The following is a 23,673-nucleotide window of genomic DNA, read 5'->3' as shown; positions in this document are numbered from 1 at the left end:
TGCCGCGGAGCGACTAAGCCCGTGCGCCACAACTACTGAGCCTGCACTCTAGAGCCCGTGAGCCGCAACTACTGAAGCCTGTGTGCCACAACTACTGAAGCCCACGTGCCTAGAGCCCGTGCTCCACAACAAGTGAAGACACCGCAATGAGAAGCCCGTGCACTGCAACGAAGAGTAGCCCCCACTCGCCGCAACTAGAGAAAGCCCGCGTGCAGCAACGAAGACCCAACGCAGCCAAAAATAAATAAATAAAATAAATAAATTTTTTTTTTTAAAAGGTGATGAGGATGCAGATGTTACAGATTTGGTGCCTGGTTATTTGGAAATGGGGGTGAGAGAAAGTGGTGGGTAGAAAATAATTAACTCCAAGCTTCCTAGGCTAATGAATGGGTAGGTATCATGAAACAACATTATGAATCCAAAAAGGAGAAGCCATTTTGGAGGGGGATGTGAAAAAATGGGCCCAGCACTGGATGAATTGAGCCTGTACTGAACATTCATGTACCAACCGGCAGTTAGAAATGAGAATTGGAGAAATCCTGGCATTAGGGGTTGGGAGTCCTCTCCACAGAAGTGAGAGCTAAACTCAAAGAATGGAGTGAATAAAGACGGAAAAGCAAAATTCTGGGGACAAAACTTAGGGAGAAGCCTCTATTTGTGTGGCCAAGAGGTAGGAGAAAAACCAGGACAGGACGAGTTTGTGGGTGCAAGGGAGGAAATGGTTTCAGAAACAGACAGTGGCCAAGGGCATCAAATTTGGTACGCCAAGTAGGGGAAGGTCTCAGGGAAGATGACGTAGTTATCCATGAAGAGAAAACAGAAAAGGACAGGGCATTCTTAGGATAGACCAGACCTTAGGATATATGAAGTGTGACTAAATGAAGTCAGACAATAGGGGGTTTAAGGCCACATAGACGAGAGATGGCTGTGGAGTATGGGCCTTGATGCCAGCTTTGAACAAGGGAGAGAGAGAATGAACAGAACATGGATGAAAAATCCAGATGAGATTGGAGACGGAAAAGAGAGAAGTTGAGACGGGATGCAGAAATGGTCTCCATCTTTTCTGGACAGGAACTGAGAACATCTGCTGATGAGGGGACTGGGAATTCCTTTAGGAACATTAATACAATGGGAAACACTTGAAACTGACTGTGGTAGGTTTAGCAAAGTTTTAACTTGGGATGAAAGGATTATGGGACAGTCTTGAGGGTCCAGCTGAGGTTGGAATGGTTGTGTTTGTGGTGGAACACATTGTGCTGTAAGGCACTTTTCTGTAGCGACCCCCAGCAGCTAGCCTGAGAAGCGAGGCACATCACGTCAGGTTGACCTGAGGCTGCGACTGGAGATAATGAGTGGGCAAGGGCCCTGGGATGAGGGATTAATCTAAATCGGTAAATTCAAAGCTAATATCCAGCAACCAGCCCGAATGTGGAGGTAAGCAAGGAAGGAAGGGCTGAGATCCTAGAGGTCTCTAGGTAAATGTGGTGCCAGGAAGAGGGCACAAGAGGGAGGCGGTACTGGGGACTCTGATCCACAGGGAAATGTCACAGCTGGAGATATTGAAAATATAGCAGCTCTTGCTTAGGACAAAGTCCAAGAAATGGGTTTCTACAAAGGGGAGAAGAAAAGGAAATCTAAGACTATTTCTAAAATGGTTTCAATATCACCGAATCTCTTTCGACCAATAAGTTTCAAGATCTTGAAAAAATGTAATGCAGCTTTGAAATGGACTTAAAGATGCATAAAAAGAACAATTACAAATACTTATGGGTAGACATAAGAAAGACTAAAAAATGGCCCAGTATGATTTGAGTTGTATAAGCAGCCTGTTTTAACATGCTGATTGCCCTAACTGTAGATGACAAATAAGTTATACAGGGAGGCACAGTACCTAAGAGGCGAATCATATCACCCAGCTCTGCCAGGACTCACCTCTCCCACCATGTGTTTTATGCGAGCAGCACGAGCTAATTCTGTTGGAGCAAAAGCCAAAATGTCACATAAGGGCTCTTTCCAGCTTCCCAGTGTCTCCTGAGAGTACATGGGTCTTGAAGTACGCAATGAGCAAGCCAAATCAGGTTAGAGATATTACAGAGATGTTACAAGGAGAATCTGGCAGGCAGCCATCTCGGCTTTGTTTCAACTGATGTCCATAAGAACACAGGCTAAGAAAATAGTAGCACAATGTCTGGTGTTTGAGATCTGACAGCATGCAACATGTTTATGGCATACATTAGGCCACAAACTTCAGTCTGGGGCCGGGGCACACAGCAGAACCTCAGATCTAGTGGGCAGAGGGAAATAGGAAAGCATGTCCTGTACTGTAATAAATGATTGCTCTCAAAAGACCACAACAGGGCTTCCCTGGTGGCGCAGTGGTTGAGAGTCCACCTGCCGATGCAGGGGACACGGGTTCGTGCCCCAGTCTGGGAAGATCCTACATGCCGCGGAGAGGCTGGGCCCGTGAGCCATGGCCGCTGGGCCTGCGCGTCCGGAGCCTGTGCTCCACAACGAGAGAGGCCACAGCAGTGAGAGGCCCGCATACCGCAAAAAAAAAAAAAAAAAAAAAAAAAAAGACCACAACAGGTGGTTTCATGAAAAAAAAAATCCACTGCTTTCAGATTAAAAAAAAAGTCAGATGCTTCAGGCTTGTTTGTATAAAATAAATAGAAGGGCAGTACACACTTGGCCAATTACAGCCTTTTTTATGAGGCCATGACTGACTATAATCTGGCAAAAATAAGTCCAACTGAAATAGCAAGAGTGAGGGTTTGGGGGAATTAGGTGAGGTTTGGGAGTGGGAATGAAAGAAAGAGGAAGAAAGCTTTCATTAAGTAGTTCAGATTCTGGTAGGAGAATTTTTTTAAAAAAAGCATCCAGACTAATTTTATTTTCATTCAAAACACTCTTATTTAGTATATTTTTCCTTTACGTCTTGAACACATTTTTAATGACTGCTTTTAAGTCTTTGTTTCCTAAATCTAACACCTGAGCCATCTCAGGGAGGGTGTCTATTGACTGCTTTTTTTTTTTTTTCCACGCTGAAGAGTAAGACTTTCCTAAGCCTTTCATGTCTAGTAATTTTTTATTGTGTATTAGACATTGTGTATCTGATTAATTTCTGTGAAGACTATTGATTTTTGTTCCAGCAGGCAGCTCAGTTTCAGGCTGATCATGTTGAACTTGTGTAGGCCTACATTTATGGTTTATTAAGGCCGATCTGTGAAAGCCCAAAGTGTTTCCCAAGACCTTCTAACTTGTCAGCACTCACCTCCAAACTGTCTCCTCTGAAAAACTTTTGGAGTCTTGGTTTTAGGAGCTGTTAGGCTATCTCTAGAGCAGGCCACACTCTAGAACAAAGTCCTTATCTCTAATTTGAGTCTTTCTGGTACCTCAATTGGAAGATTAGGGTATTAACAGGGTGTTGTTTCCACGCTGGCTGGGCTAGAATGCAATGCCTACCAGTACTGCTTGACCTCTGGTCTTGCTGTTCCATCCTTACCCCTGTAGCTGCTGCTCTTTGGTAAGACTCACAGTCTTACCCTGAACATGTCCACTCTCAGCCATGGACTCATGAAGGACCTTCATACAGACCTTTGTGGTCCCTTTCTGCACAGATCTCTCATCTCCAGTCTCCCTGTGCTGCAGATTCCAGCAGCTTTAGTTGCCCTAACTCTGAGCCCTCTCTCTTTGGGTTCTAGCGCACTCGACTGCAGTAAGGAAATTGTCCTGTCAGTGAGCCAGATGACCACAGGGCTCACCCCCTAAGTCTCTTTACCTCAGGGATCATCTGGTACTGCCTATTGTCCAGAGCTTGAAAACCACTGTCTCATCCATCTGTCCAGTTGGTTATGGTGGGGGAACTGGCAATGGCCACTGTTTAGCATACTTTATGCTGCATTCCATGTGAATACTGAATAAAAGTTGTACCCCACTCCATTTTTATCACATAGCCCTCTCAGTGCACATGGGAAGTAGAGGCTCCTGGTGTCTCAGAGAAGTGTCCCTAGAATCAATGATTTATTCACTCCCTCATTCACTCATATGAAAATTCGTACTCACTCATTTCCTCATTCAATAAACATTTATTGAGAGTCTACTATGTGCCAGATACCGTTCTGGGGGCTGGGGACACAGTCGTGGGAGACAGAAAGTATCCCTGCCTTCGTGGAGCTTCTTTCCTGGTAGGAACTGTTCTGGCCTGGCTCCAAAGCAATGCTTCCTCTGCAGTTGTTCCTCTAATTACTGACTTGATAGAGAAAAGGGAGACTTAGCATGAGCGGAATATAAAGAATAATAAAAGACCTATTACTTATACAACACTTCCTATGTCCCAGGCACTGACCGCTATGTGTGCTTTGTCCACACTGATTTAATACCCACTGTTAGGAAGGTATTACTATTATCATTAGAGTTGAGGAAACAGAGGCTGAGACGTGTCGATTTGCTCACATAGCTCACGCATAGCAGAGACAGCACTTAAACCTAAGCAGTCTGACTCCTGCTCGCATGCTCTTCACCACTGCATTGCTCTATTCCTTAGAGAGAGAAGAGAATGACATTGGAGATGGGCGGGAAGAAACAGGGATCATTTCTAAACAAACAAAAAAAGTTTATTTATTTATTGTTTTTTAAAATTTTTTTTATACAGCAGGTTCTTATTACTTGTCTATTTTATACATATTAGTGTATATATGTCAATCCCAACCTCCCAATTCACCTCCCCCCCACTGCTTTCCCCCCTTGGTGTCCATGTTTGTTCTCTACATCTGTGCCTCTATTTCTGCCCTGCAAACCGGTTCATCTGTACCATTTTTCTAGGGTCCACATATATGCGTTAATATATGATATTTGTTTTTCTCTTCCTGACTTACTATACTCTGTATGACAGTCTCTAGATCCATCCACATCTCTACGAATGACCCAATTTCATTCCCTTTTATGGCTGAGTAATATTCCATTGTGTATATGTACCACATCTTCTTTATCCATTCGTCTGTTGATGGGCATTTAGGTTGCTTCCATGACCTGGCCATTGTAAACAGTGCTGCAATGAACATTGGAGTGCATGCGTCTTTTTGAATTATGGTTTTCTCTGGGTATGTGCCCAGTAGTGGGATTGCTGGGTCATATGGTAATTCTATTTTTAGTTTTTTAAGGAACCTCCATACTGTTCTCCATAGTGGCTGTATCAATTTACATTCCCACCAATAGTTCAAGAGGGTTCCCTTTTCTCCACACCCTCTCCAGCATTTGTTGTTTGTAGATTTTCTGATGATGCCCATTCTAACTGGTGTGAGGTGATACCTCATTGTAGTTTTAATTTGCCTTTCTCTAATAATTAGTGATGCTGAGCAGCTTTTCATGTGCTTCTTGGCCATCTGTATGTCTAAAAAGCTTTATTTTTAATAGAAACCACCTAGGTGTCTGGGCAGGTTGAGAGAAGCAAATGGATCACTATTCAAACAGGCACAGAGTAGAAGTTGATGGAGTTGGCGTATAAGGGCAGAATTTTGTCCTTGTTCTTCCCAGTTGAACAGGAGGGAAATGGTAGTATTCTGCATTTTGAATCAGAAAAAGACGAGCAGGCTGTCCTGAATAAAAGGCTTCATGGTTCCTTGGGGAAGTTGAGGATGTAAGTGGAAGTGACTGAATTCTAGCAGCCCCCAACTAGCAGAACTAGTCCCATCAGATGCTTCAAGAAAAAGTGCTCTGGGATCAGGTACATATGAAAATTATACTATCTCTCTTGGAGACTTAAAATGCATATCAGCATAGGAGAGGATCTGATTAAATCCTGTGGTAAAGAAACCCATGTTATTTCACTCCAGATTTCCTCAAATCAATTGACCACAGAACTATTTGGGAATAAATGAGTTTTGTCTGTGTGTGTGTGTGTGTGTGTGTGTGTGTCTGTGTGTGTGTGTGTGTGTGTGTGTGTGTGTGTGTGTGTGTGAGAGAGAGAGAGAGAGAGAGAGAGAGAGGGAGAGAGGGAGAGAGGGAGAGAGGGAGAGAGGGAGAGAGGGAGAGAGGGAGAGAGGGAGAGAGGGAGAGAGGGAGAGAGGGAGAGAGGGAGAGAGGGAGAGGAGAGCTGGCAAACATCCATTGGAATTACTATTCTACGGACTAGAATTTGCTGTTTAATAGCAAACACTAAGCAAATTCATTTTTAGAGGAAGTCATACCTAACTACTATTATGCCAAGTGGTGCAGGGAGTCTTACAAAGAGAATTCTAGTAGAGCTGTAGTTTAGGAATGAGAGAATATTACATGTTTATTAGGTAGTAAATGACAAGAATTGAGTGCAAGAAGGTACCCATTTGTGCCTAGTCATGATATTCCTTTATAGTTTACACTAAAATTATATACACATTTAAAAAATTAAAAGTTAATTTGGAAAATTCAATTATTTTAATACAAACATATTTTGTAAAGAAAATAGTGTAATTAACAGCTATAGTCATGTCTTTAAGTTATCCCAATTACCCATTTCTGGGGAGTCACAAGTTATTAATAAGCTATCTTGTCACCTCGAGGCAGCTACCTGGACTGTATAACAATAACTTGAAGGAAATACCCAGATGCAGCCCAGCGCTTCTCATCAACCTTTCTAAGGAGATGCCTGACTTCACCCCGCAGCGCACCTATCACCTGCCTACTGGTGAGAGGTGGTGGTGGACATCCTTCCCCACTCTAGCTGAAGCCTGCTATGCTAGGTTGTGCCCTGCACGCTCAAGCCAGTTTCCTTGCAGCAATACATCACTTAGGAGCTCCTGGTCACCTTTCTCATAGCAATTTTTTTGCTTCTGCTGTCTCCTACTGTTTAATTTTATTAGGTTGTTACCCTTCAATTATCTACAGCACAGTAATTACTCTCATCTTTATGTCCTTCTGCATCCCCTCTGCCCAGCTGTCCTACCCGATTTTTTCGTCATTAGTTTTCCACATTCTCCTCTTACTTTTCTAAGCTAGTACTTTACTCTCTGATATCCCAACAAGGCAGCCTGTAGAGCGATTAGAAACACAGGTTCTGGAGCCGAACTGTGCAGGTCTGAACCCAATACTCCACTTCCTACCAGCCGGGGACCTAGGGCAAGTTACTTAACGTCTCTGAGTCTCAACTTCTGAACCTGTAAAATGAAGATCATCACAGTACTTCTTTTATGTGGTCACTGTGAAGATTAAATGAAATAAGTAATGTGAAAAATGCTTAGCATAGAGCTCAAGACATAAAAAGAGTTATGTTTGCTCTCTCAGTATTATTTCTTCTGTATTGTCTCCTCTATCCAAAATCTAGCTTTTCTTCTTGCCCTTTATACCTTTTTGCCAGGTGTATAAATATTATACAAACTAAGCAATTAAATTTCCTATTACATGAACTTGTCATTGTTTCTAACGTCACAAAATCAACAGAACTTCCTATCCTTAGAATCCATATCTATCTTTTTTCCCCTGGAACTACTCCTTCAACCCTCACTAATTCATTCAATCTCCCTCTTTCTCACTAAACTATTTTTATTTTAAAATTTGCTCAGGTGTTGTAACAGATGCGCTTTTAAAGGAATTAAAGGTTGTTCAACACATTATGTTCAAGAGTAAAGCAATTTAAGATAGGTATAAACAAAGGCTCTCTGATTTCCACGCAGTTCTTTTTTTTTTTAATCCAAAAAGCCAGCTCCATTTTAAGTACCCTAACTCTGCAATTTCAGTCAGTGTTATTGCCAAAGAAAGTTTCAACTCAATTTTGAGGTGCCCAAAAGAAAATCAGAGTTGCATAAACAGATATATGAGCAGAAAAATATTAATTCTTTTCCTGTCTTCACTGCTCAGCAAAGTTAAGATTTTATTTCCCCCTGAGGTTTAAGGGGAAAAAAAAACCTTATTTGTTCAATTTTTTTTTGAATAGTACTCTTTTCTGCAGTATTCAGGATATTGCCATCTAGCTGACTTTCTTTTATTATCTAACCTTTATTACTCTCTTCTTGCATGTTTACTGGCTTCATGTGAATTTCAGTATGTTTCCCTTATGGATCAAAGGCCCTTAAGACTCCTTTTTATCCCAATTTTTTTTCTTTTCTTTTTTAATTGAAGTATCGTTGGTTCACAAAGTTGTGCTAGTTTCAGGTGTACAGCAAAGTGATTCAATTATACATATATATATGTTCTTTTTCAGATTCTTTTCCATTATAGGTTATTACAAGATATTTAATATAGTTCCCTATACTATACAGTAGGACCTTGTTGTTTATTTATTATATTTTATATATAATAGTGTGTATATATTAATCCCAAACTCCTAATTTATCCCTTCCCCCTCTTTCCCCTTTGGTAACCATAAGTTTGTTTTCTATGTCTGTGAGTCTATTTCTGTTTTATAAATAAGTTCACTTGTATCATTTTTTAAAGAAGCTACATATAAGTGATATTATATGATATGTCTTTCTCTGCCTGACTTATTTCACTTAATATGATAATCTCTAGGTTCATCCATGTTGCTGGCATTATTTTATTTTTATTTTTATTTTTTTTGCGGTACACGGGCCTCTCACTGTTGTGGCCTCTCCCGTTGCAGAGCACAGGCTCTGGACGCGCAGGCTCAGCGGCCATGGCTCATGGGCCCAGCCTCTCCGCGGCATGTGGGATCTTCCCGGACCGGGGCACGAACCCGCGTCCCCTGCATCAGGAGGCGGACTCTCAACCACTGCGCCACCAGGGAAGCCCTTATTTTTTACAGCTAATATACTGAGTAGTAATTGAGGGACATTTAGGTTGCTTCCATGTCTTGGCTATTATAAATAGCTCTGCTCTGAGCATTGGGGTGCATGTATCTTTCTGAATTAGAGTTTGAATTAGAGTTTTCTCCAGATATATGCCCAGGAATGGGATTGCTGGATCATATGGTAACCCTATTTTTAGTTTTTAGGGAACCTCCATACTGTTGTATATAGTGGGTGCACCAATTTACATTCCCACCAACAGGGTAGGAGGGTCCCCTTTTCTCCACACCCTCTCCAGCATTTATTATTTATAGACTTTTCGATGATGGCCACTGTGACTGGTGTGAGGTGATACCTCATTGTAGTTTTGATTTGCATTTCTCTAATAATTAGCGATACTGAGCATCTTTTCATGTGCCTGTTAGCCATCTGTATGTCTTCTTTGGAGAAATGTTTATTTAGATCTGCCCATTTTTTGATTGTGTTGTTTGGATTTTTGATATTAAGCTGTATGAACTGTTTGTATATTTTGGAAATTAATCCCTTGTTGGTCGCATAGTTTGCAAATATTTTCTCCCATTCCATAGGTTGTTGTTTCATTTTGTTCGTGGTTTCCTTTGCTGTGCAAAAGGTTTTAAGTTTAATTGGGTCCCATTTGTTTATTTTTGTTTTTATTTCTATTACTCTAGGAGACGGGTCCAAAAAAATATTGCTGCAATTTATGTCAAAGAGTGTTCTGCCTATGTTTTCCTCTAGGAGTTTTAGTGTATCCAGTCCCCTTAAGGCTCCTTTTAGCATTTTTTTCCCCTATGGCCAGACTTGGCTTCCTCCTTGCAGCTCTCCATTGCTCAGCTCTCTTTTCCACCTACGAGGTGTTTATTTATCACCTACACACCAATATCTAGAGTGTCTACCATGTGTTCAGTCCTGTTATGTATGCAGCACTGTCCACAGAGGGATCCCGAGTGAGAAGGGCTGTTAGTAACCTGGGCAACTTTCCATACACAGTCCTTCTCTTGACTTAAAGATCACGAATAAACATCTCAATCCCCTACATAGTCTGCTTCTCTTCCAGCTAGGACATGATATGGCGAATTCTTTATTGTCTCAGACCTCTAAATACAATATGTCCAGTTCAAGACACATCTTCTCCAGATCTAACTTCCAGCTTATAGCAAATAAAGGACACAGAGGAACCTGCCAAATGGCCTCTTGGAGAAAACCTAAAGGAAACCCAGAAGGCGGATGTATTCTGTGGGACGCTGGCCCTTCTCCTCAACAAGTCACTGTGCCAGATTAAAAGAAACTTGCGGGGCAAAACATCCAGGTGCAACATGATGTTCTGGATCGGATACTAGGTTAGACAAACAGCAATAATGGACTTGTTTAGATCACCTGGGGAAACCTGCATATGATAAGGGTATTAGATTAGATGCAAATGTACTGAAAAAGTAGAGATCAGTGACACAACTGAGCAGGCTGCAAAAGAGTATGTACAGCTTTGGGTTAAAAATTATATTGTTTTGTACGTATGTATATATGTATGTATGTATTTATTAACTAATTATTGAAGTACAGTTGCTACTATATAGTATTTTTTAAAAGTGATCTGAAAAAAGTGTGTTAAGGTATTACCAGTAGTGATATCTGGGTGGCGGGAATATGATGTTTTAATAAAAAACAATTTTGGGGGGGATTTTATTTTCTAATGTTCTACAATATACGGCTATAATAATAAAAGGTTATTTTTTTAAATGCTCATTTTCTTCCAGAAGACTCATCTCAGAAAGTCCACACCCAGAAGACTCATCTCAGAAAGTCCACACCCAGAAGACTCATCTCAGAAAGTCCACACTCACTGATTACACCCTGACTCTCTAGGGTTGAAGCACATCCTACTGCACAGTTTATACTAAACTATCACACTTGATTCAAGTTCTCTGGTGGGTTTTTTGTCTGTGGCCCTTGTCCCTATACTTCAACTTCACTAGAGTCCCAAATCACACTTGGCAGAGTATTTCTTTCTTTAGTGAGTGTAATGTCTGTGTAATTAGTAGATCCCTGTTGCCAACATGGCTGACAATACACACAGGAAGAATGAATGTGAAAATCTCACGGACTCTCATCAGAATAAGGCTTAGTAATACACGCGTTTGTATATACATAGGTAACATATTTTACCAAAAATACAATAGCCACACTATTAAAAAGTCCTATTCAATACCATAATTGATCTATAAGACTATTTATCCTATTCCCCAATGTTACTAGGCTAATTCACATACATCTCTTTCACATAATTCTAATGTATACTTAAAGACTTTTCAAAACCTGTGCTAAACTCGGGAAACAACACAGGTTTTGTGAGAAATCCAGATAAGCACATACATCTTTATTTGTACTTGATGTGATTTTGAAGGTGTTCTACTTAAAACAGCCCCAAAATTATGGTTAATGAAAAACTAGATATTTTATCTCGCTTCCAGGAAAGGCTGATAAGTAGGAAACCCAAAGAAGATATGCAAATAGATGTTTATGTTAATGAATCCTTTAAAAAACATGCTTCATAAAAGAACTTGAAGCTGAGCACAGTGACTCCAATTCAAAGCCTTCTCTAGACAAGATTTAAGTAAATTTTCTGAAAAGTCATTAAAATGAAACAGCACAGATCATTCATTCCCAGCTTTCCACCTCAGATCCTGAACCTCAGCTCTAGTACCAAGAAACCAGAAACACTCTTTGCCTTATATAAAAAGGGGACAGTCAATAGAAATTCAAGCACTGAATTACGAGCCGAGAATTTTTCATTCCCATTGAAAACTAGTTTCGCTTTTCCTTTGTCTTTTTCTCATGTGGGGGGGCGGGTGTTTTCCTAACATCAGTTGATTTCAGGTTCTCTTCAAAAATCCCTGTCTCCTTAATTATTTAAGTTGGATGAAACAACAAGTCCTCTTTTAGACCCGATATATTAAGTTCTAAACTGTTCTCTAAGGTCGTGCTCGCACGTTCAGTTTCAGGAAAAACTCGTGTGACTCCACACAGATGGGTCAGTTGAGAATGTTTTTCCTAAAAGGTGAACTGCTACTAAATAACTTTGATATTAAATGATTTCAGTTTGTTATATCCTGATATATTCTGATATTCCAACAATGTTCTGAATTCATAAAGCACCTCTTCACCCCAGGGTTTAAAAGTTTCACTCAAACATAAATCCATTCATCTCCAAACTGCCCTATGAAGTCAAAAGAGTATATTCTAACTCTGCACGCAAACTACTTCCAGCATGAGCATATAAATCAGTCATGTTTCGGCCTTATGAACAGAGAACTACAACCTGCCTCTCCCCATCACAGAAACAAGAAAATTCCATATAGAAGTTGATTTTAAATTATCTCCTATAAATAACTGAAGACTGAAAACATTTTTCCTACCCCGTTAAAAAGATACATTTAAAAAATAAACATGTGGCAGATATGAGGTTGCTATAAATTCTGAAAATGGCTTACCTATTGATGTAACTGAGGGCAACATAGGTTGGCTGCTGTAATTCTTGTTTTTCTAAAACACGTGGATCCGTATCTGAAATAAAAACACAATTATGATTTTTCAGCTTTCACATCAGAATATATGTGGCTACCTAACCTAAAGTAACAGAGGCTAAATGGAGAAAAAGATTAATTTAGTAGACCGCTTTTTAAAGACAACTCAGTCAGCAAAGCACCATCATTTGTTCATTCATTCATAAATAACAAGATATTGCATTACTTTTCAAGAGAATTCCAAACATCAACAGTGATAAAATGTCCATCTGTCACACAAACTCTTGCACAATCGCCCTCATAAATATTGGTTTTCACTGCTTACAGTTACAACGTTGGCATGGTTTTTGGTGGTTAATCGGCCTAAGAAAGAAAGGCTCTGTTAATTATGCTCACTTCAATGCTGGAACAAATTAGTTGCCATTGGAAAGCTTCATCAATCTGAAAATCTACTGAGTATTGTTCTTATTCACTGCATACTTTTCTGGGTTTGGATTCACATTCTAGAGAGCAACTCTTGTCCTTCTTAACTGTATGTTTATTATAACTTTTCTAGACTCTCAATCAGAAATTCTCATGCTGGTTCAGAATCCACAAACACCACATTCATCAGAGGGTTTTTCCCCCCTTGGAGAGAGAGAATTCAACACCAGAGCAAACTTCCCTAACAGTGCTTCTCCAACACAGCACCAAAAAATGCACTTGTAACAACTAGAAATATATTCAAACTTCTCATGTAGAGAAATGATTGTGCTAAGTATATGCAAAAACAATGTTTCTATAGTAAGACTATAAAGAAACGTGAACACATTTTTGTTTTCTTAGAAAAAGGTTCAGACATTTCACACAGATTTCATTACAACCTCGTTTAAAACCATCTCATTATTAGAACTCTTCCAGCTGCACTTGGCAATAACACCTTCTTTGATGTAATGACAGATATCGTTTCAAGCACCTTGGTACAGGAAGTGTTTACTGCCCATGGTGGATGTAAGATACCCATGCTAACTCCAAAGTGCGTTAACAGGTGATGGGGGTAGGGGGTACAGACACAGTGGCATAGAGCACAGGTGGCAAAAAATGACAGCATCAAAATCAATTTACAATGCTTTCCACTCCCAGACTAAAACTGGACAGTAGTGGCGATTTTTTTTATTGGTGTTATAGTTAAGAATCTCATGTTCACTTTATTATTTTTCCTATGCCAAGAATTTCAGGGACACACTATTCAGAAATCCTGCTTCCTGGGTCGTTGCCATCGCAAGCCATGAAAGCCAAATTCTGAAACAAGAGACAAAGGTTCTCTGAATGGCTCCATCACATTGGGTCTCGAGGTTTTGGCAGCGCAAGTGAGAACAGATCAGTAACTCAGCATTTCCTCTGCCTCCTATGATGATTACATATGCACCTGAGGCTGTTTGTATTGATAGATCCCTGGCCTCCAGAAACACTGTTTTCTTTGTTCCACCATCTTCCATAACCTAGGCTAGATTTATGCTCACATACCCTCAAATTATGAGTGGTGACATGGACTTCCAGAAGCTTCCAAATGCCTTTCCATAACAACAACAACAAAACCATCTGGAAGCACCTCAGGCAGGATTCTCCTGTTTTTCTAGAATGCAGACCCCGGTAACTGACAAGAAAGTAGAACTTCCAGACACATGTCCACCAGGCCTGAGACATCTCTTTCAGATTAAATGTTTCCTTGGGCAACCTTTAGAGCATCCATGAAAGCTTCGTGTTCTTAAAACGAAATTAGGTACTTGGTGCCCACAAATCAGGAGAAGCCTGCACAAGTGCTACCAGAGGAAAAGCATCAGGGCTGGTCGCGAATAGACATCAGCTCCGTCACCCGCTTCCTGGCTGACTGGCGTGCAATGATCATGACTCACCGTTTTATGGATTTAATTATACTGTGGAGCACTTCGCATTCAGTAAAAGTATAATAGCCGCCTTCATTATTTCTCCCTCCCTGACCAAAAAGTAACTGTCTGATGCTAAAAACTCTACAGGAGAGGACTGGAGTGACAAGGGCCTCGGGTGTTCACAGCAGGACGATGACGTCCTCCTCATGAAGATGGAACGTCATTAGCAGAATGAACTGGAGAGAGTAACACTGTTCATTGGAAATTACTGACTACAACAAGAAGAACTTCTTTAAGCCACGTGCCACACCACCGAGACAGTTTTTGCACAAGTCGCTACAATAAGAAATGTGATATGAAGTGCAGTGGCCATAGTGCACAATCTCCCAGATATTTCTCTGGCTTGTTTATGGCACTGATCAAAAGGTGAACCTGGAACGTTGGCTACCATTGCCCAGAGATAAAATCCACCTCAGTCAATGGTCTGTGGGATAGAAACGCTTGAATTTTTCATAGCCACACGATGTTCCTTAAACTGGCAACTGGCAAGAAAGTAAAGCATCCCATACTGCGGCTACCTACAGCCCCATACAGCAACGCTCTACCACTCTTATGTCAAGAAGGGACAGGAAGATGAACCTAAAATTTCTCAGCAGGGCAGGGCACAGCCAAAAAAAACCCACTAAGAGTTGACTGTTTTCTGTCTCATATCACCCCTGGCACACTCACAGATTTCAGGCTGACTGAAGATAAAGGAATTCAAATATGAAAATGTATTTTAAGATACCCAAGCAATAAAAACCTATCAACTTCAAAGTTTCTAAAACATAGCACCCTCCACAGTAGACAGCAATGTGCTTCCTCTACCATTCCTAGTTCCGGGTAATAGCTTGAACACACAGTTCTATAGTAAGGACGAGACACAGAGTGGAAGCTTGTTGTAGCTCATCTGGTCCTACTGCCCTGTGGTTTTATAGAGTCAATTAAATGGCAAAAGGCTCAATGTCACAGCACCAGCTCCCATGACTTCTCAAGTAGTTAAGAGAGAAGCCAAGCAAACGGCAGAAATAAGGAAAGGACAGTCTTAAGACCCTTCTGGATAGGAACTAGAGTTAAACATGATGAAAGGAGGGCAAACAGCACACCTCGTTCAATCAGGGAGGCCTGTGTTCATCAGCTCTGCTGTCTCTAGTGTTGGGAACCGATGTCCACCAAGTGCCTGGATTTGGGACCTAGGTTGAGTCTTTTGTAGCGCTATCTTCAAGCTTCCAGGAAAACTCTATCAAGGTTGTTTGCTGGGTTAACAGAAGCTAACTGAGGGGCTCATGGGCTCTGGCTGTGCTTCAGCTAGTCTACATCGCTGGGATTTATATGCCTGTATTCATTTCCAATTTAAGAATGTCAGAAACCAGCCATACTACCTCTCAACAAGACTAATGAGGCCTCTATCAGCAACGAGCTATTTGAAGGCTGGGAGGCAGCAGTGAGGGGGAGACAGGATATCACGCCGCCCCTGCCCAAGAAGGCCTTCTTCAAATTCTATATCCTCCAAATGCTGGGCTCTTTGCTCTGTGCGGAGGGCAACAGTGGAAGGCCTGAGATGACGTGAGTGGGAAGGCAGCCCCGGAAGACCCTGGAGAGGAAAAGGCCCACCCAGCCAGATGAGGGATACTGAAAGTCTGGGATGGAAACACCACTTTTCTGTGGACTCACTTGGTAATAATTAATGGGCACAGTCTGTTCTCAGTCTTCCCCCCAACAACTGAACTCACAAAATCACAGAGTTTTAGTTTATTCAGCAGAGCCTTCCACAACATCCCTGGCTGAGCGCGTGCACCCCTCCTCCCTTCTCTGCATCACCTCATCCCCAGCACTGTCCCCGCACTTGTGTCACCATAGAGGCAGATGCTGGGCACATCCTTTCCCCTTCCCACATTGCTCAGAGATGAATCATCTCAATTTCTTTCCTCTCTGCAGCACTCAGCTCAGGGGCAGGCACGTAGGAGACGCATCATCATTATTAAATGGATACACTAATTTTATGATGAGAAAATGGAAGATTTGGGGTCAAACATGGCAGATTGATCAAAGGCGTTTTTTTCCTTCACCATCCAAGGCCCTACTAAAGGAAGAAATAAAGGAAGGAAAACCTCTCCAGGGATAGGAAAAAAAGGGGAGACATCAGCAGACAAGTGGTTTGGACCAGTGTTTTGGAAGATGGAAAACTCATACAGGAGTGACAAGTGACTCAGAAGAGTAGAGGAAGCTATAGTTTCAAGTGCCTGCAGTGGGGGAGATGCACGGGCCAGCAGGGGCACCCACTGGGTTCCCCTCCTGGCCCATGCTTCTAGCCCCGAGAGGCCCTGGACTTGGAGGGGCCAGGTGTTGCAAAAGGCAAGGGAGGGAAGGTTCAGGGCTGAAAACAGGAGAATTGTTTAAAAGGTTGATTATCTAGAGACACTGAACCAGGAAACCAAGCACAGCGAAGATAGAGGGGGAGTGGGGAGAAGACACGGCTGAAAACAAGGGGATTAGAGTGGAAATATACCGACTTCACTGTCCCAAGAACGCTGGCAGGCAGGCGGGAGGATTCCTCTCTGATTAAGCTAAGTGGGCGCAGAGACGAGATCACCAGATGCCGACATCTGGCAATTCCTTGATTAAGTGATTTCCCTGCAGATAAGTCTATGGTCAACGAGCTCCATCCATGCCTCTATCCAGAGCCTCCCATCAGGTTTTTATTGCCTCAGTGTCTTAAATAGGAGCCAAGAACAGTCAAGGAGTGATCATTAGACATTTGAGGGAAAGTCTTGAACGTGAAAGGAAGATATACCAAAACAAATAAATGGTGGGAGACAGGAGCAAAGGAGCAGACAAATTGAGGCTTAGAAAGTTAAGTGACATGCCTATTTACACATACCCAGTTAACAGCAGGGATAGGACCAGAAGCCCTGCGTCCTGAGTCCCATTAGGCCAGCATTTTGACCATTTAACGCGCATCCTCTGAAGTCAACTCATTGCTACCAACCAGTTGCAACACTGGCCTCCATACAATCTTTATAGCTTTCTTAAAAGCCCAGCAAAGTTCTGTTGCAACTTACACTCCGCTTTTAGGACTGAGTTTTGATGAACTGACAACTTTTAATTCACAGTTAGTTTACTTCAGCTGCTGAAATAAATATTTCTTGCCAGCAATGGTCCTTTCAAAAATAAAAATAAAAAATCCTACAATTGCACATAACTGGCCTTTGAATGGATCAACTTTTCCTTCGTTTATAGACACGTCATTTGAAACTTTTCCCAAGCCATAATTTCCATTACAGGGCAGTCAGTGCAAATTACAGTGAGATTCTTGCCTTTCCAAATTCAATGTGAAATCCAGATGCAGTTAAGTGGTGCTGTAAACTTTATGAGTTAAGTATCTAAAAGTCGGGGACATTGTGCAGTACAATAACGCCATCTATTAGGAAAGCATTTATGTTCCCATTTGCAGCCTGAGTTTTCCTCCACAAGTGAATGAATAAACGTTATTCAACCAAGAACCGTCTGGACAATGTTCTAGGAGGCTGATTTATAAACAAACACAGCATACTGCAGCCTTTTCAGTTTCCGGCATGACCAGAGGGTTAAAGTTATTAGAAATAGACAGTTCTGACCAGATGCTTTCTAACTCTTCACTAACCCATCAAACTCCTAGGGTCATTGATGACTGCTTGAGAGTGGTAGCTATTTTTTCCCAAGTATAAGATGTGTAGCCTTATATGCATGACACTCTCAGTCTGCACTCTTCAGCCAAATTCTCTACCTTGTTACCTGGGACAAGAGAGACTGTCAGAGTCCATCGTGGCTGCCTGGTCTGCTTGTGCAGTGCACAACCTGTACATCTGTATATAGTGACCCTGAAGACTGGGGTGCTGGGGTTACACAACAATAAAATTCTTCCAAACAGGAATAAGGCCAAAACTTAGTCCCATCTGATCTTACAGGCATGTGTGCATGTACACACAAATGGACGTGTCTGCTTTCCCCAGAAATGAACCTGATGATGGATCCAAGTAGCATGTGATACAAAAGACCGTAAAGGAGCTTCTATGTCACCGCTGCCCATGGAAAGAGCCTAAAAGCATGTATCTGGAAGAAAAGAGAGCTGCTGGTGGGTGAAGGTAAGTGACAAAAGAGAAGGCAGGGAAAATGAGGCTCTCGACGTCCTCTCTGCAAGGATGGAAGGGCAATGGCTGTTCATGAAAAGAGACCTTCAACTCCTTCTGCCTAAAATTGTTTGCCCAAGGAAATTCTACCCATCTTCCAAGGCGCTGGCCTATGCACTACCTCTACCATGTGTTATGCCACACATTTGCCAATCTGTCTTAACACCCCACCAAAATGGAAGCTCCTTAAGGGACCAGATTTTAGAAGCCACAAACCCTAAGTCCAGTGCTTCGTAAATAATCAGTGAACATATGCTGAACAAATAAATGAATGCCCTGGGCATGCATAACACAAAAGACATAAAGATAAGCTTTCGGCTCAGACTCTTCAACTAGGAGAGTCAGACGGACAGGAGAGGAAAACAGACCCAAGTGTAAGTGACTGCCAGTACAGAGACACTTATAAGAAAAATATATACCAGTAAGCACAGATGTGCAGAAGGATAGAAAATGATGCAAAATTCAGAATAACGAGAGAGAGGGGCAGAAAGGGCTAATCTGGGAAGGATTTATTGATGAATAGGAACTGAGTTGGGTTTTGAAGGAAGGGACTTAGGCATAGGCAGTGGTTCATAGGTGAGGTTAGGGATCTGAAAATGGCATGAAGTTTGAAACAGAAAGCGCAGGTGAGAAGTCTGTGGGGAAACGTGGGCTGCAGAGCCGATGTTCATTAGTTATAAAATATTTATAGAGATACTTTAAAACAGTTGCTCTGAACTGTGGGCGATTTTGCCCCCCCACCCCCAGCCCATCAGGATGTTTGCCAATATCTAGAGACAACTGGAAGGAGGATGCTACTGGCATCTAGTGGGTAGAGGCCAGGGATGCTGCTACACATCCTACAGTGCACACACAGGACAGCACCCCCCAGCCCCAACAAAAGAATTACTTGGCCGAAGATGCCAATGATGCAGATGTTGAGAAACCCCGTGTTAGAGCTCTATGAATATCATGAGGATGGAGCTATTGCTTCTAGATGATAATCTCTGTTATTTTCCATGGTCTAAACCAAACGGCTGGTTAGGAGGCTACAGAAGATACAGGACGTTGTTTGGACTTACAAGAGCTCAGACTTTCTTCATGGAGACAAAGATACTGAGTTCATTTCAAGAAAGGCATACTGCACTCTTGTCATGCACTAGTTGCAAAAGGGAAATTCTAAGTCAGTAGATTCACAACTGAGCGAGAAAGACAACACAATTCACAGTTAACAATAATCCAAGACAGACAGATCTGTGCCAACCTAGAGGACTACACTAGCTGCTGTAGAAACAAAACAGGATTCTCTGGGCGAATCAGAGAAACTTCTTGAAAGGAAATTTTACATGAGCTTTGAACTAAATCTCTAGTCAGAAAAGGTGAGAAAACGGTGAATCAGAATAGAAAACGGTCTGAGCATGAGCAGAGACAGGGGCAAGAAAGCCAGTGCGGCTGGAACTCTGCACGAAGAGTCTCACAATGCAGAGCAGGCCCACGTTCTGGAAGGCTTGAAATGTTCTCCAAGAGTTTGGACTTAACTCCGTGAACAATGGAGAGCCTCAGAAGGAGTAAACTGATACGGTCCATGTTTTAGAAAAATAACTGGTGGTGGTGGGGAGAATGGTGGGAAAAAGCTGGAATAAAGAAATATAAGGGAAAAAAAAAGAAATATAAGATTTGGTGAAAGCAGAAATGGAAATACACTGTTTTTCTTGTGTTACAGATCTGAGGGCCTCATTACCAAAAGTAAGGAAGACACTAGAAAGTGAAAAGGGTTTGACAGGCAAGAAAAGGAGGTCTGCTTCTGATGTGTGGTAAGACATTTTGCAGAACCAAGAAGACTCAAAGGAAGAAGAGATAAAGGACTCAGGACACAGATAGGGACTGCAGCGCTGTAGATTCCCACCATAATGCCACGTTCCAGCAGGCACTGGAACCAGACCATGTCCCTCAAAACAAAACGACGATACAGCAAAAACCCGACCACTCTGAGTCAACACTTGGTTATCATATAACTCAGCCAATTCATTAGGAAGTACTGACTGAGGACCTAGTAGGCCTAATAAAATCCCAGCAGGGATAAAGAAAAGCCAGAGGTTGTACTGCATTTGAAACCAAGTAATAGGCAAATTTCACAAGGGAGTGAATATAAAAGATTGGGACAAAAAGAGAACTGAGTCAAAACGGACCCCGAGTTTAGTGTTTTAACTGATTTGGTACCCAAGACTCTAAGGCTCACTGCTGTAATCACCCTCCCATTGGAATCCCTGCTCCCACTTCTTGGTGATGCTAAGGATTAAATGCAACTCCACACCAGTCAAACTGCCTCTGTTCCATACTAGCTGTATGACTTCTTTACGTCTTAGTTTTTTTTTCATCTGTAAAATTCTGATAAGGATAGTACTTTTGAGTGAGCGCTGAAATGAGGATTAAATAAGCAATGTGTTAGGTGTGGCTACTAGTCGGTTCTTTAGCCCGTAGAATGTTTTGAAATCAAACTCTGTACTGTTGTGGATTATCTCCATTTTATAGTCAGTGGCATAATGATGCATAGATGATCTAAGAACTCATCATTCACATAATGTAGTGAGATTGCTGGCTACCATTGGGTAGTCATTTTCCCCTTCTTCCCCCATAATGCTTAGGAATATGGCTGTCTGGTATAAAGACTACATTTCCCAGCATTCCTTGAGCCAGGTGTAGCCCTGTGAAGAAGGCCTGGCCAATAGGATGTAAGGCTTCTGGGAAGCCTCTTTAAAGTCATGTGCCTTTGCTTGTGGTTATTTTTCCCTCCTGCATCTACTTTGGATATGATATAATCTACAGAAGTCATACATGGCTGAGCAACACGATAGAAGCCTGAATCCCTGATCCCATGAAGACCCACACCACTCTGAACCTGAACACCTCCAGACTTCTTGAAAGTGAAAGAAATAAACTCTTCCACTTAAGGCATGTGTTATGTAGGGTTTTTCAGTTGCATGAAACCAAACCAGATCTTAACAGACACATGAAACAACTGGAATGCTGGTTTATTTTGTTGGACTCAAAGTTCTAATCTGATGTCTTGCTTTGTTTTTTCAGATTCTTAAAAAAAATTCTCTTTAACAATTTAATATGCCAGCTCATGGAAAGAAAATAAGAGTAAAATCACACGCACATCACCACACCATCTGTGGATCACTCTTAACCTGGGATAATTAAAGAATGGGAGAAAGAGGAGGAGGAAACCATCGTGTCAGATCATGGCTCCTTTGGTGGCTTTAGGACTTTCTCTAGAATTGGTTATTAACAGGCAATAATGAAGCAAATTGCACATGCATATTACTTCTGAGTTATGAACAATGCAACCAGCAGTAACCTTTGAAGCTGTCAGGATCTTTTCAGGCAAGCAATTAAAGTGAAAAATGAGAGTGTGCACAACTTCCATCACCCAGTACTACATGTAATAACACCACCTACAACACTGACATAAGAGTGGGACTCAGTCTGAATATTTATTAATGCAGATCTGTTCCCATTTGTTCCTCTTTTTTTCCCTGTAACCCATTCCACCCCCACCTGCCAAATTTTTTTTTTTCTTTAAAGGGCAGCTCTGACACCATGGATTTCATTCACCTGAAACCTCCATGCAGTGTGACATCTCTCCAATCTTCACCTAAAGAAATTTCCTTTGCTATCCCTTGACCAAAATATAAATTTAGGGCAAGCTTGGATTCTAGAGAAGAAAAAGTGGATATGGAAGTAAGCCCCAATCAGGACAACACAAAAGCAAGATTAAAATAATTAACATACAGGAGGCCAAATATATGTCAAGTACTGTGTGCTAGGCACTGAAGGCCCCTCCCCCATCCTTCAAAGGTCCCAGTTCTCAAGTAGTCCAGACTCTGGAGGATCTGACCTACAGTGATCTGTAATAAAAATGATCTGGTGTAAAAAATATCTGATTTTCTGCCAAAGTGTAGATATCACTCCTTGCTTGCATATGTTTTGTGATTTAAGTACTTGGAAAGACTTAAAGAAATGGCAGGAATAGACACAGAGGTAAGCCACTTGGAACAGGCCTTTCCAAGCAGAGAAGAAACCCGTGTTCTGAGTTCGAAGACGTGAGGCCAATGGGTCCTATAAGCAAGTTTGTCTCATTTGGTTTCAGTCATTTCTATGCCGCCAAATACCTAGAGACCAGCGCTTCTCAACCAGAACTGCTCACTAGTATCACCTGGGTAGCTGTAAAAAAATTCTGAGGCCTAAGACCCATCTCCAAAGATTCTAACATGCAACCAGAAGAGGGATGAAGATCTGGTTCGGAAAGTCATTAAACCAGTTTGCATTTTTCCCCAAGCTAAAAAGACAATTGTAAAACCGGAAATGATTTATTGAAAGTCATTTAAAAGCTTTATAAATAAATCCAACATCTAGTAAAACCTCTGAATTCAGACTTCACTTGAGGCTCAGGTCTTCACCACCCCCATCCCCCCACCCCAGCTTTTTGCTTTCTATAGAGAAAGTGCTAAGCTTAATGACTATGTAGACCATTAGTGTCTTCATGTATCTTTAAAAGCAAATCACAAACAACCAAATACCAGCGACCCTTGAATCGTGCGCAATTTTCATCCACTCAGTAAGGGTGCTCTGACAAAGACCTCTTACTGGGACATGCCTCCACCCCCCGCCCCCGCCAACCTTTTCCTTTTGGTCACCGATTTTCTTCACAGTATGTCCCTAAAATGGTAAGACTGCATCCCTCGAAGTCTTCCATGGCTCAGAATTTTCTGTCATTCAGATTGGCCCCAACCAGTGTGGTTTTCCTTGCTGTTATTATTCACCTCACTTAGAAATCAGCTCATAACCAAGCATATTCATTTTGCATTTTGGAAGCCAGTTAAGGATTTGGCAAAAGGAATCACCCTCATTACTTCCTGCCTCCCAGGAAGGCAGAATCATTGCTTTAAAAAGAAAAAAAGAAATAGCTGAACATCTGGAAGTGGAGTGACCTGACTGTTCTGCCTAAGAGCCATCAAACACAAGGGCACAAATCAGTTACAGTTCGCTGGGGTGGAGGGCTGATACGCAACGCTCTGCCTGGCGGGCTCTGGGATGCCTCATGGCATCACCGTGCCCAGATGGCACGCAGGAACAGGGTGTGCAGGCTCACGGGCCACAAAGGTTATGCAGTTTTCGGGGATTTATTCCTCCCCGTTCTGTGTGGGTTGTGCACTCATTCTACTTGCTAATGAGGAGGGTCACATGCTGGGCTGTCCTCAGATCACTCTTGCTGATGGTGTGAATTTGGGCGTCTGGGAAGGCCCTGGCACCTGGCAGATGGCTCCTGGCATTCTTGGCTTCTATGGGAGAACTTCTG

The 23,673-nt window shown here is 41.9% G+C and overlaps 1 protein-coding gene across 1 annotated transcript in view; it reads right to left on the bottom strand.

Annotated features, from left to right (window-relative positions):
• The window catches only part of JAZF1 (JAZF zinc finger 1), a 338,185-nt gene that overhangs the window by 139,293 nt on the left and 175,219 nt on the right, over positions 1-23,673 (bottom strand). The window contains exon 2 of the mRNA XM_030857417.3: positions 12,224-12,296. Coding sequence (XP_030713277.1) covers positions 12,224-12,296 — 73 coding nt within the window. The remainder of the gene's footprint in view (positions 1-12,223; positions 12,297-23,673) is intronic.

The sequence above is a fragment of the Globicephala melas genome, chromosome 9, assembly GCF_963455315.2.
Source record: "Globicephala melas chromosome 9, mGloMel1.2, whole genome shotgun sequence".
Taxonomy (NCBI): Eukaryota; Metazoa; Chordata; class Mammalia; order Artiodactyla; family Delphinidae; genus Globicephala; species Globicephala melas.
This window is presented reverse-complemented; position numbering and strand designations above follow the sequence as displayed.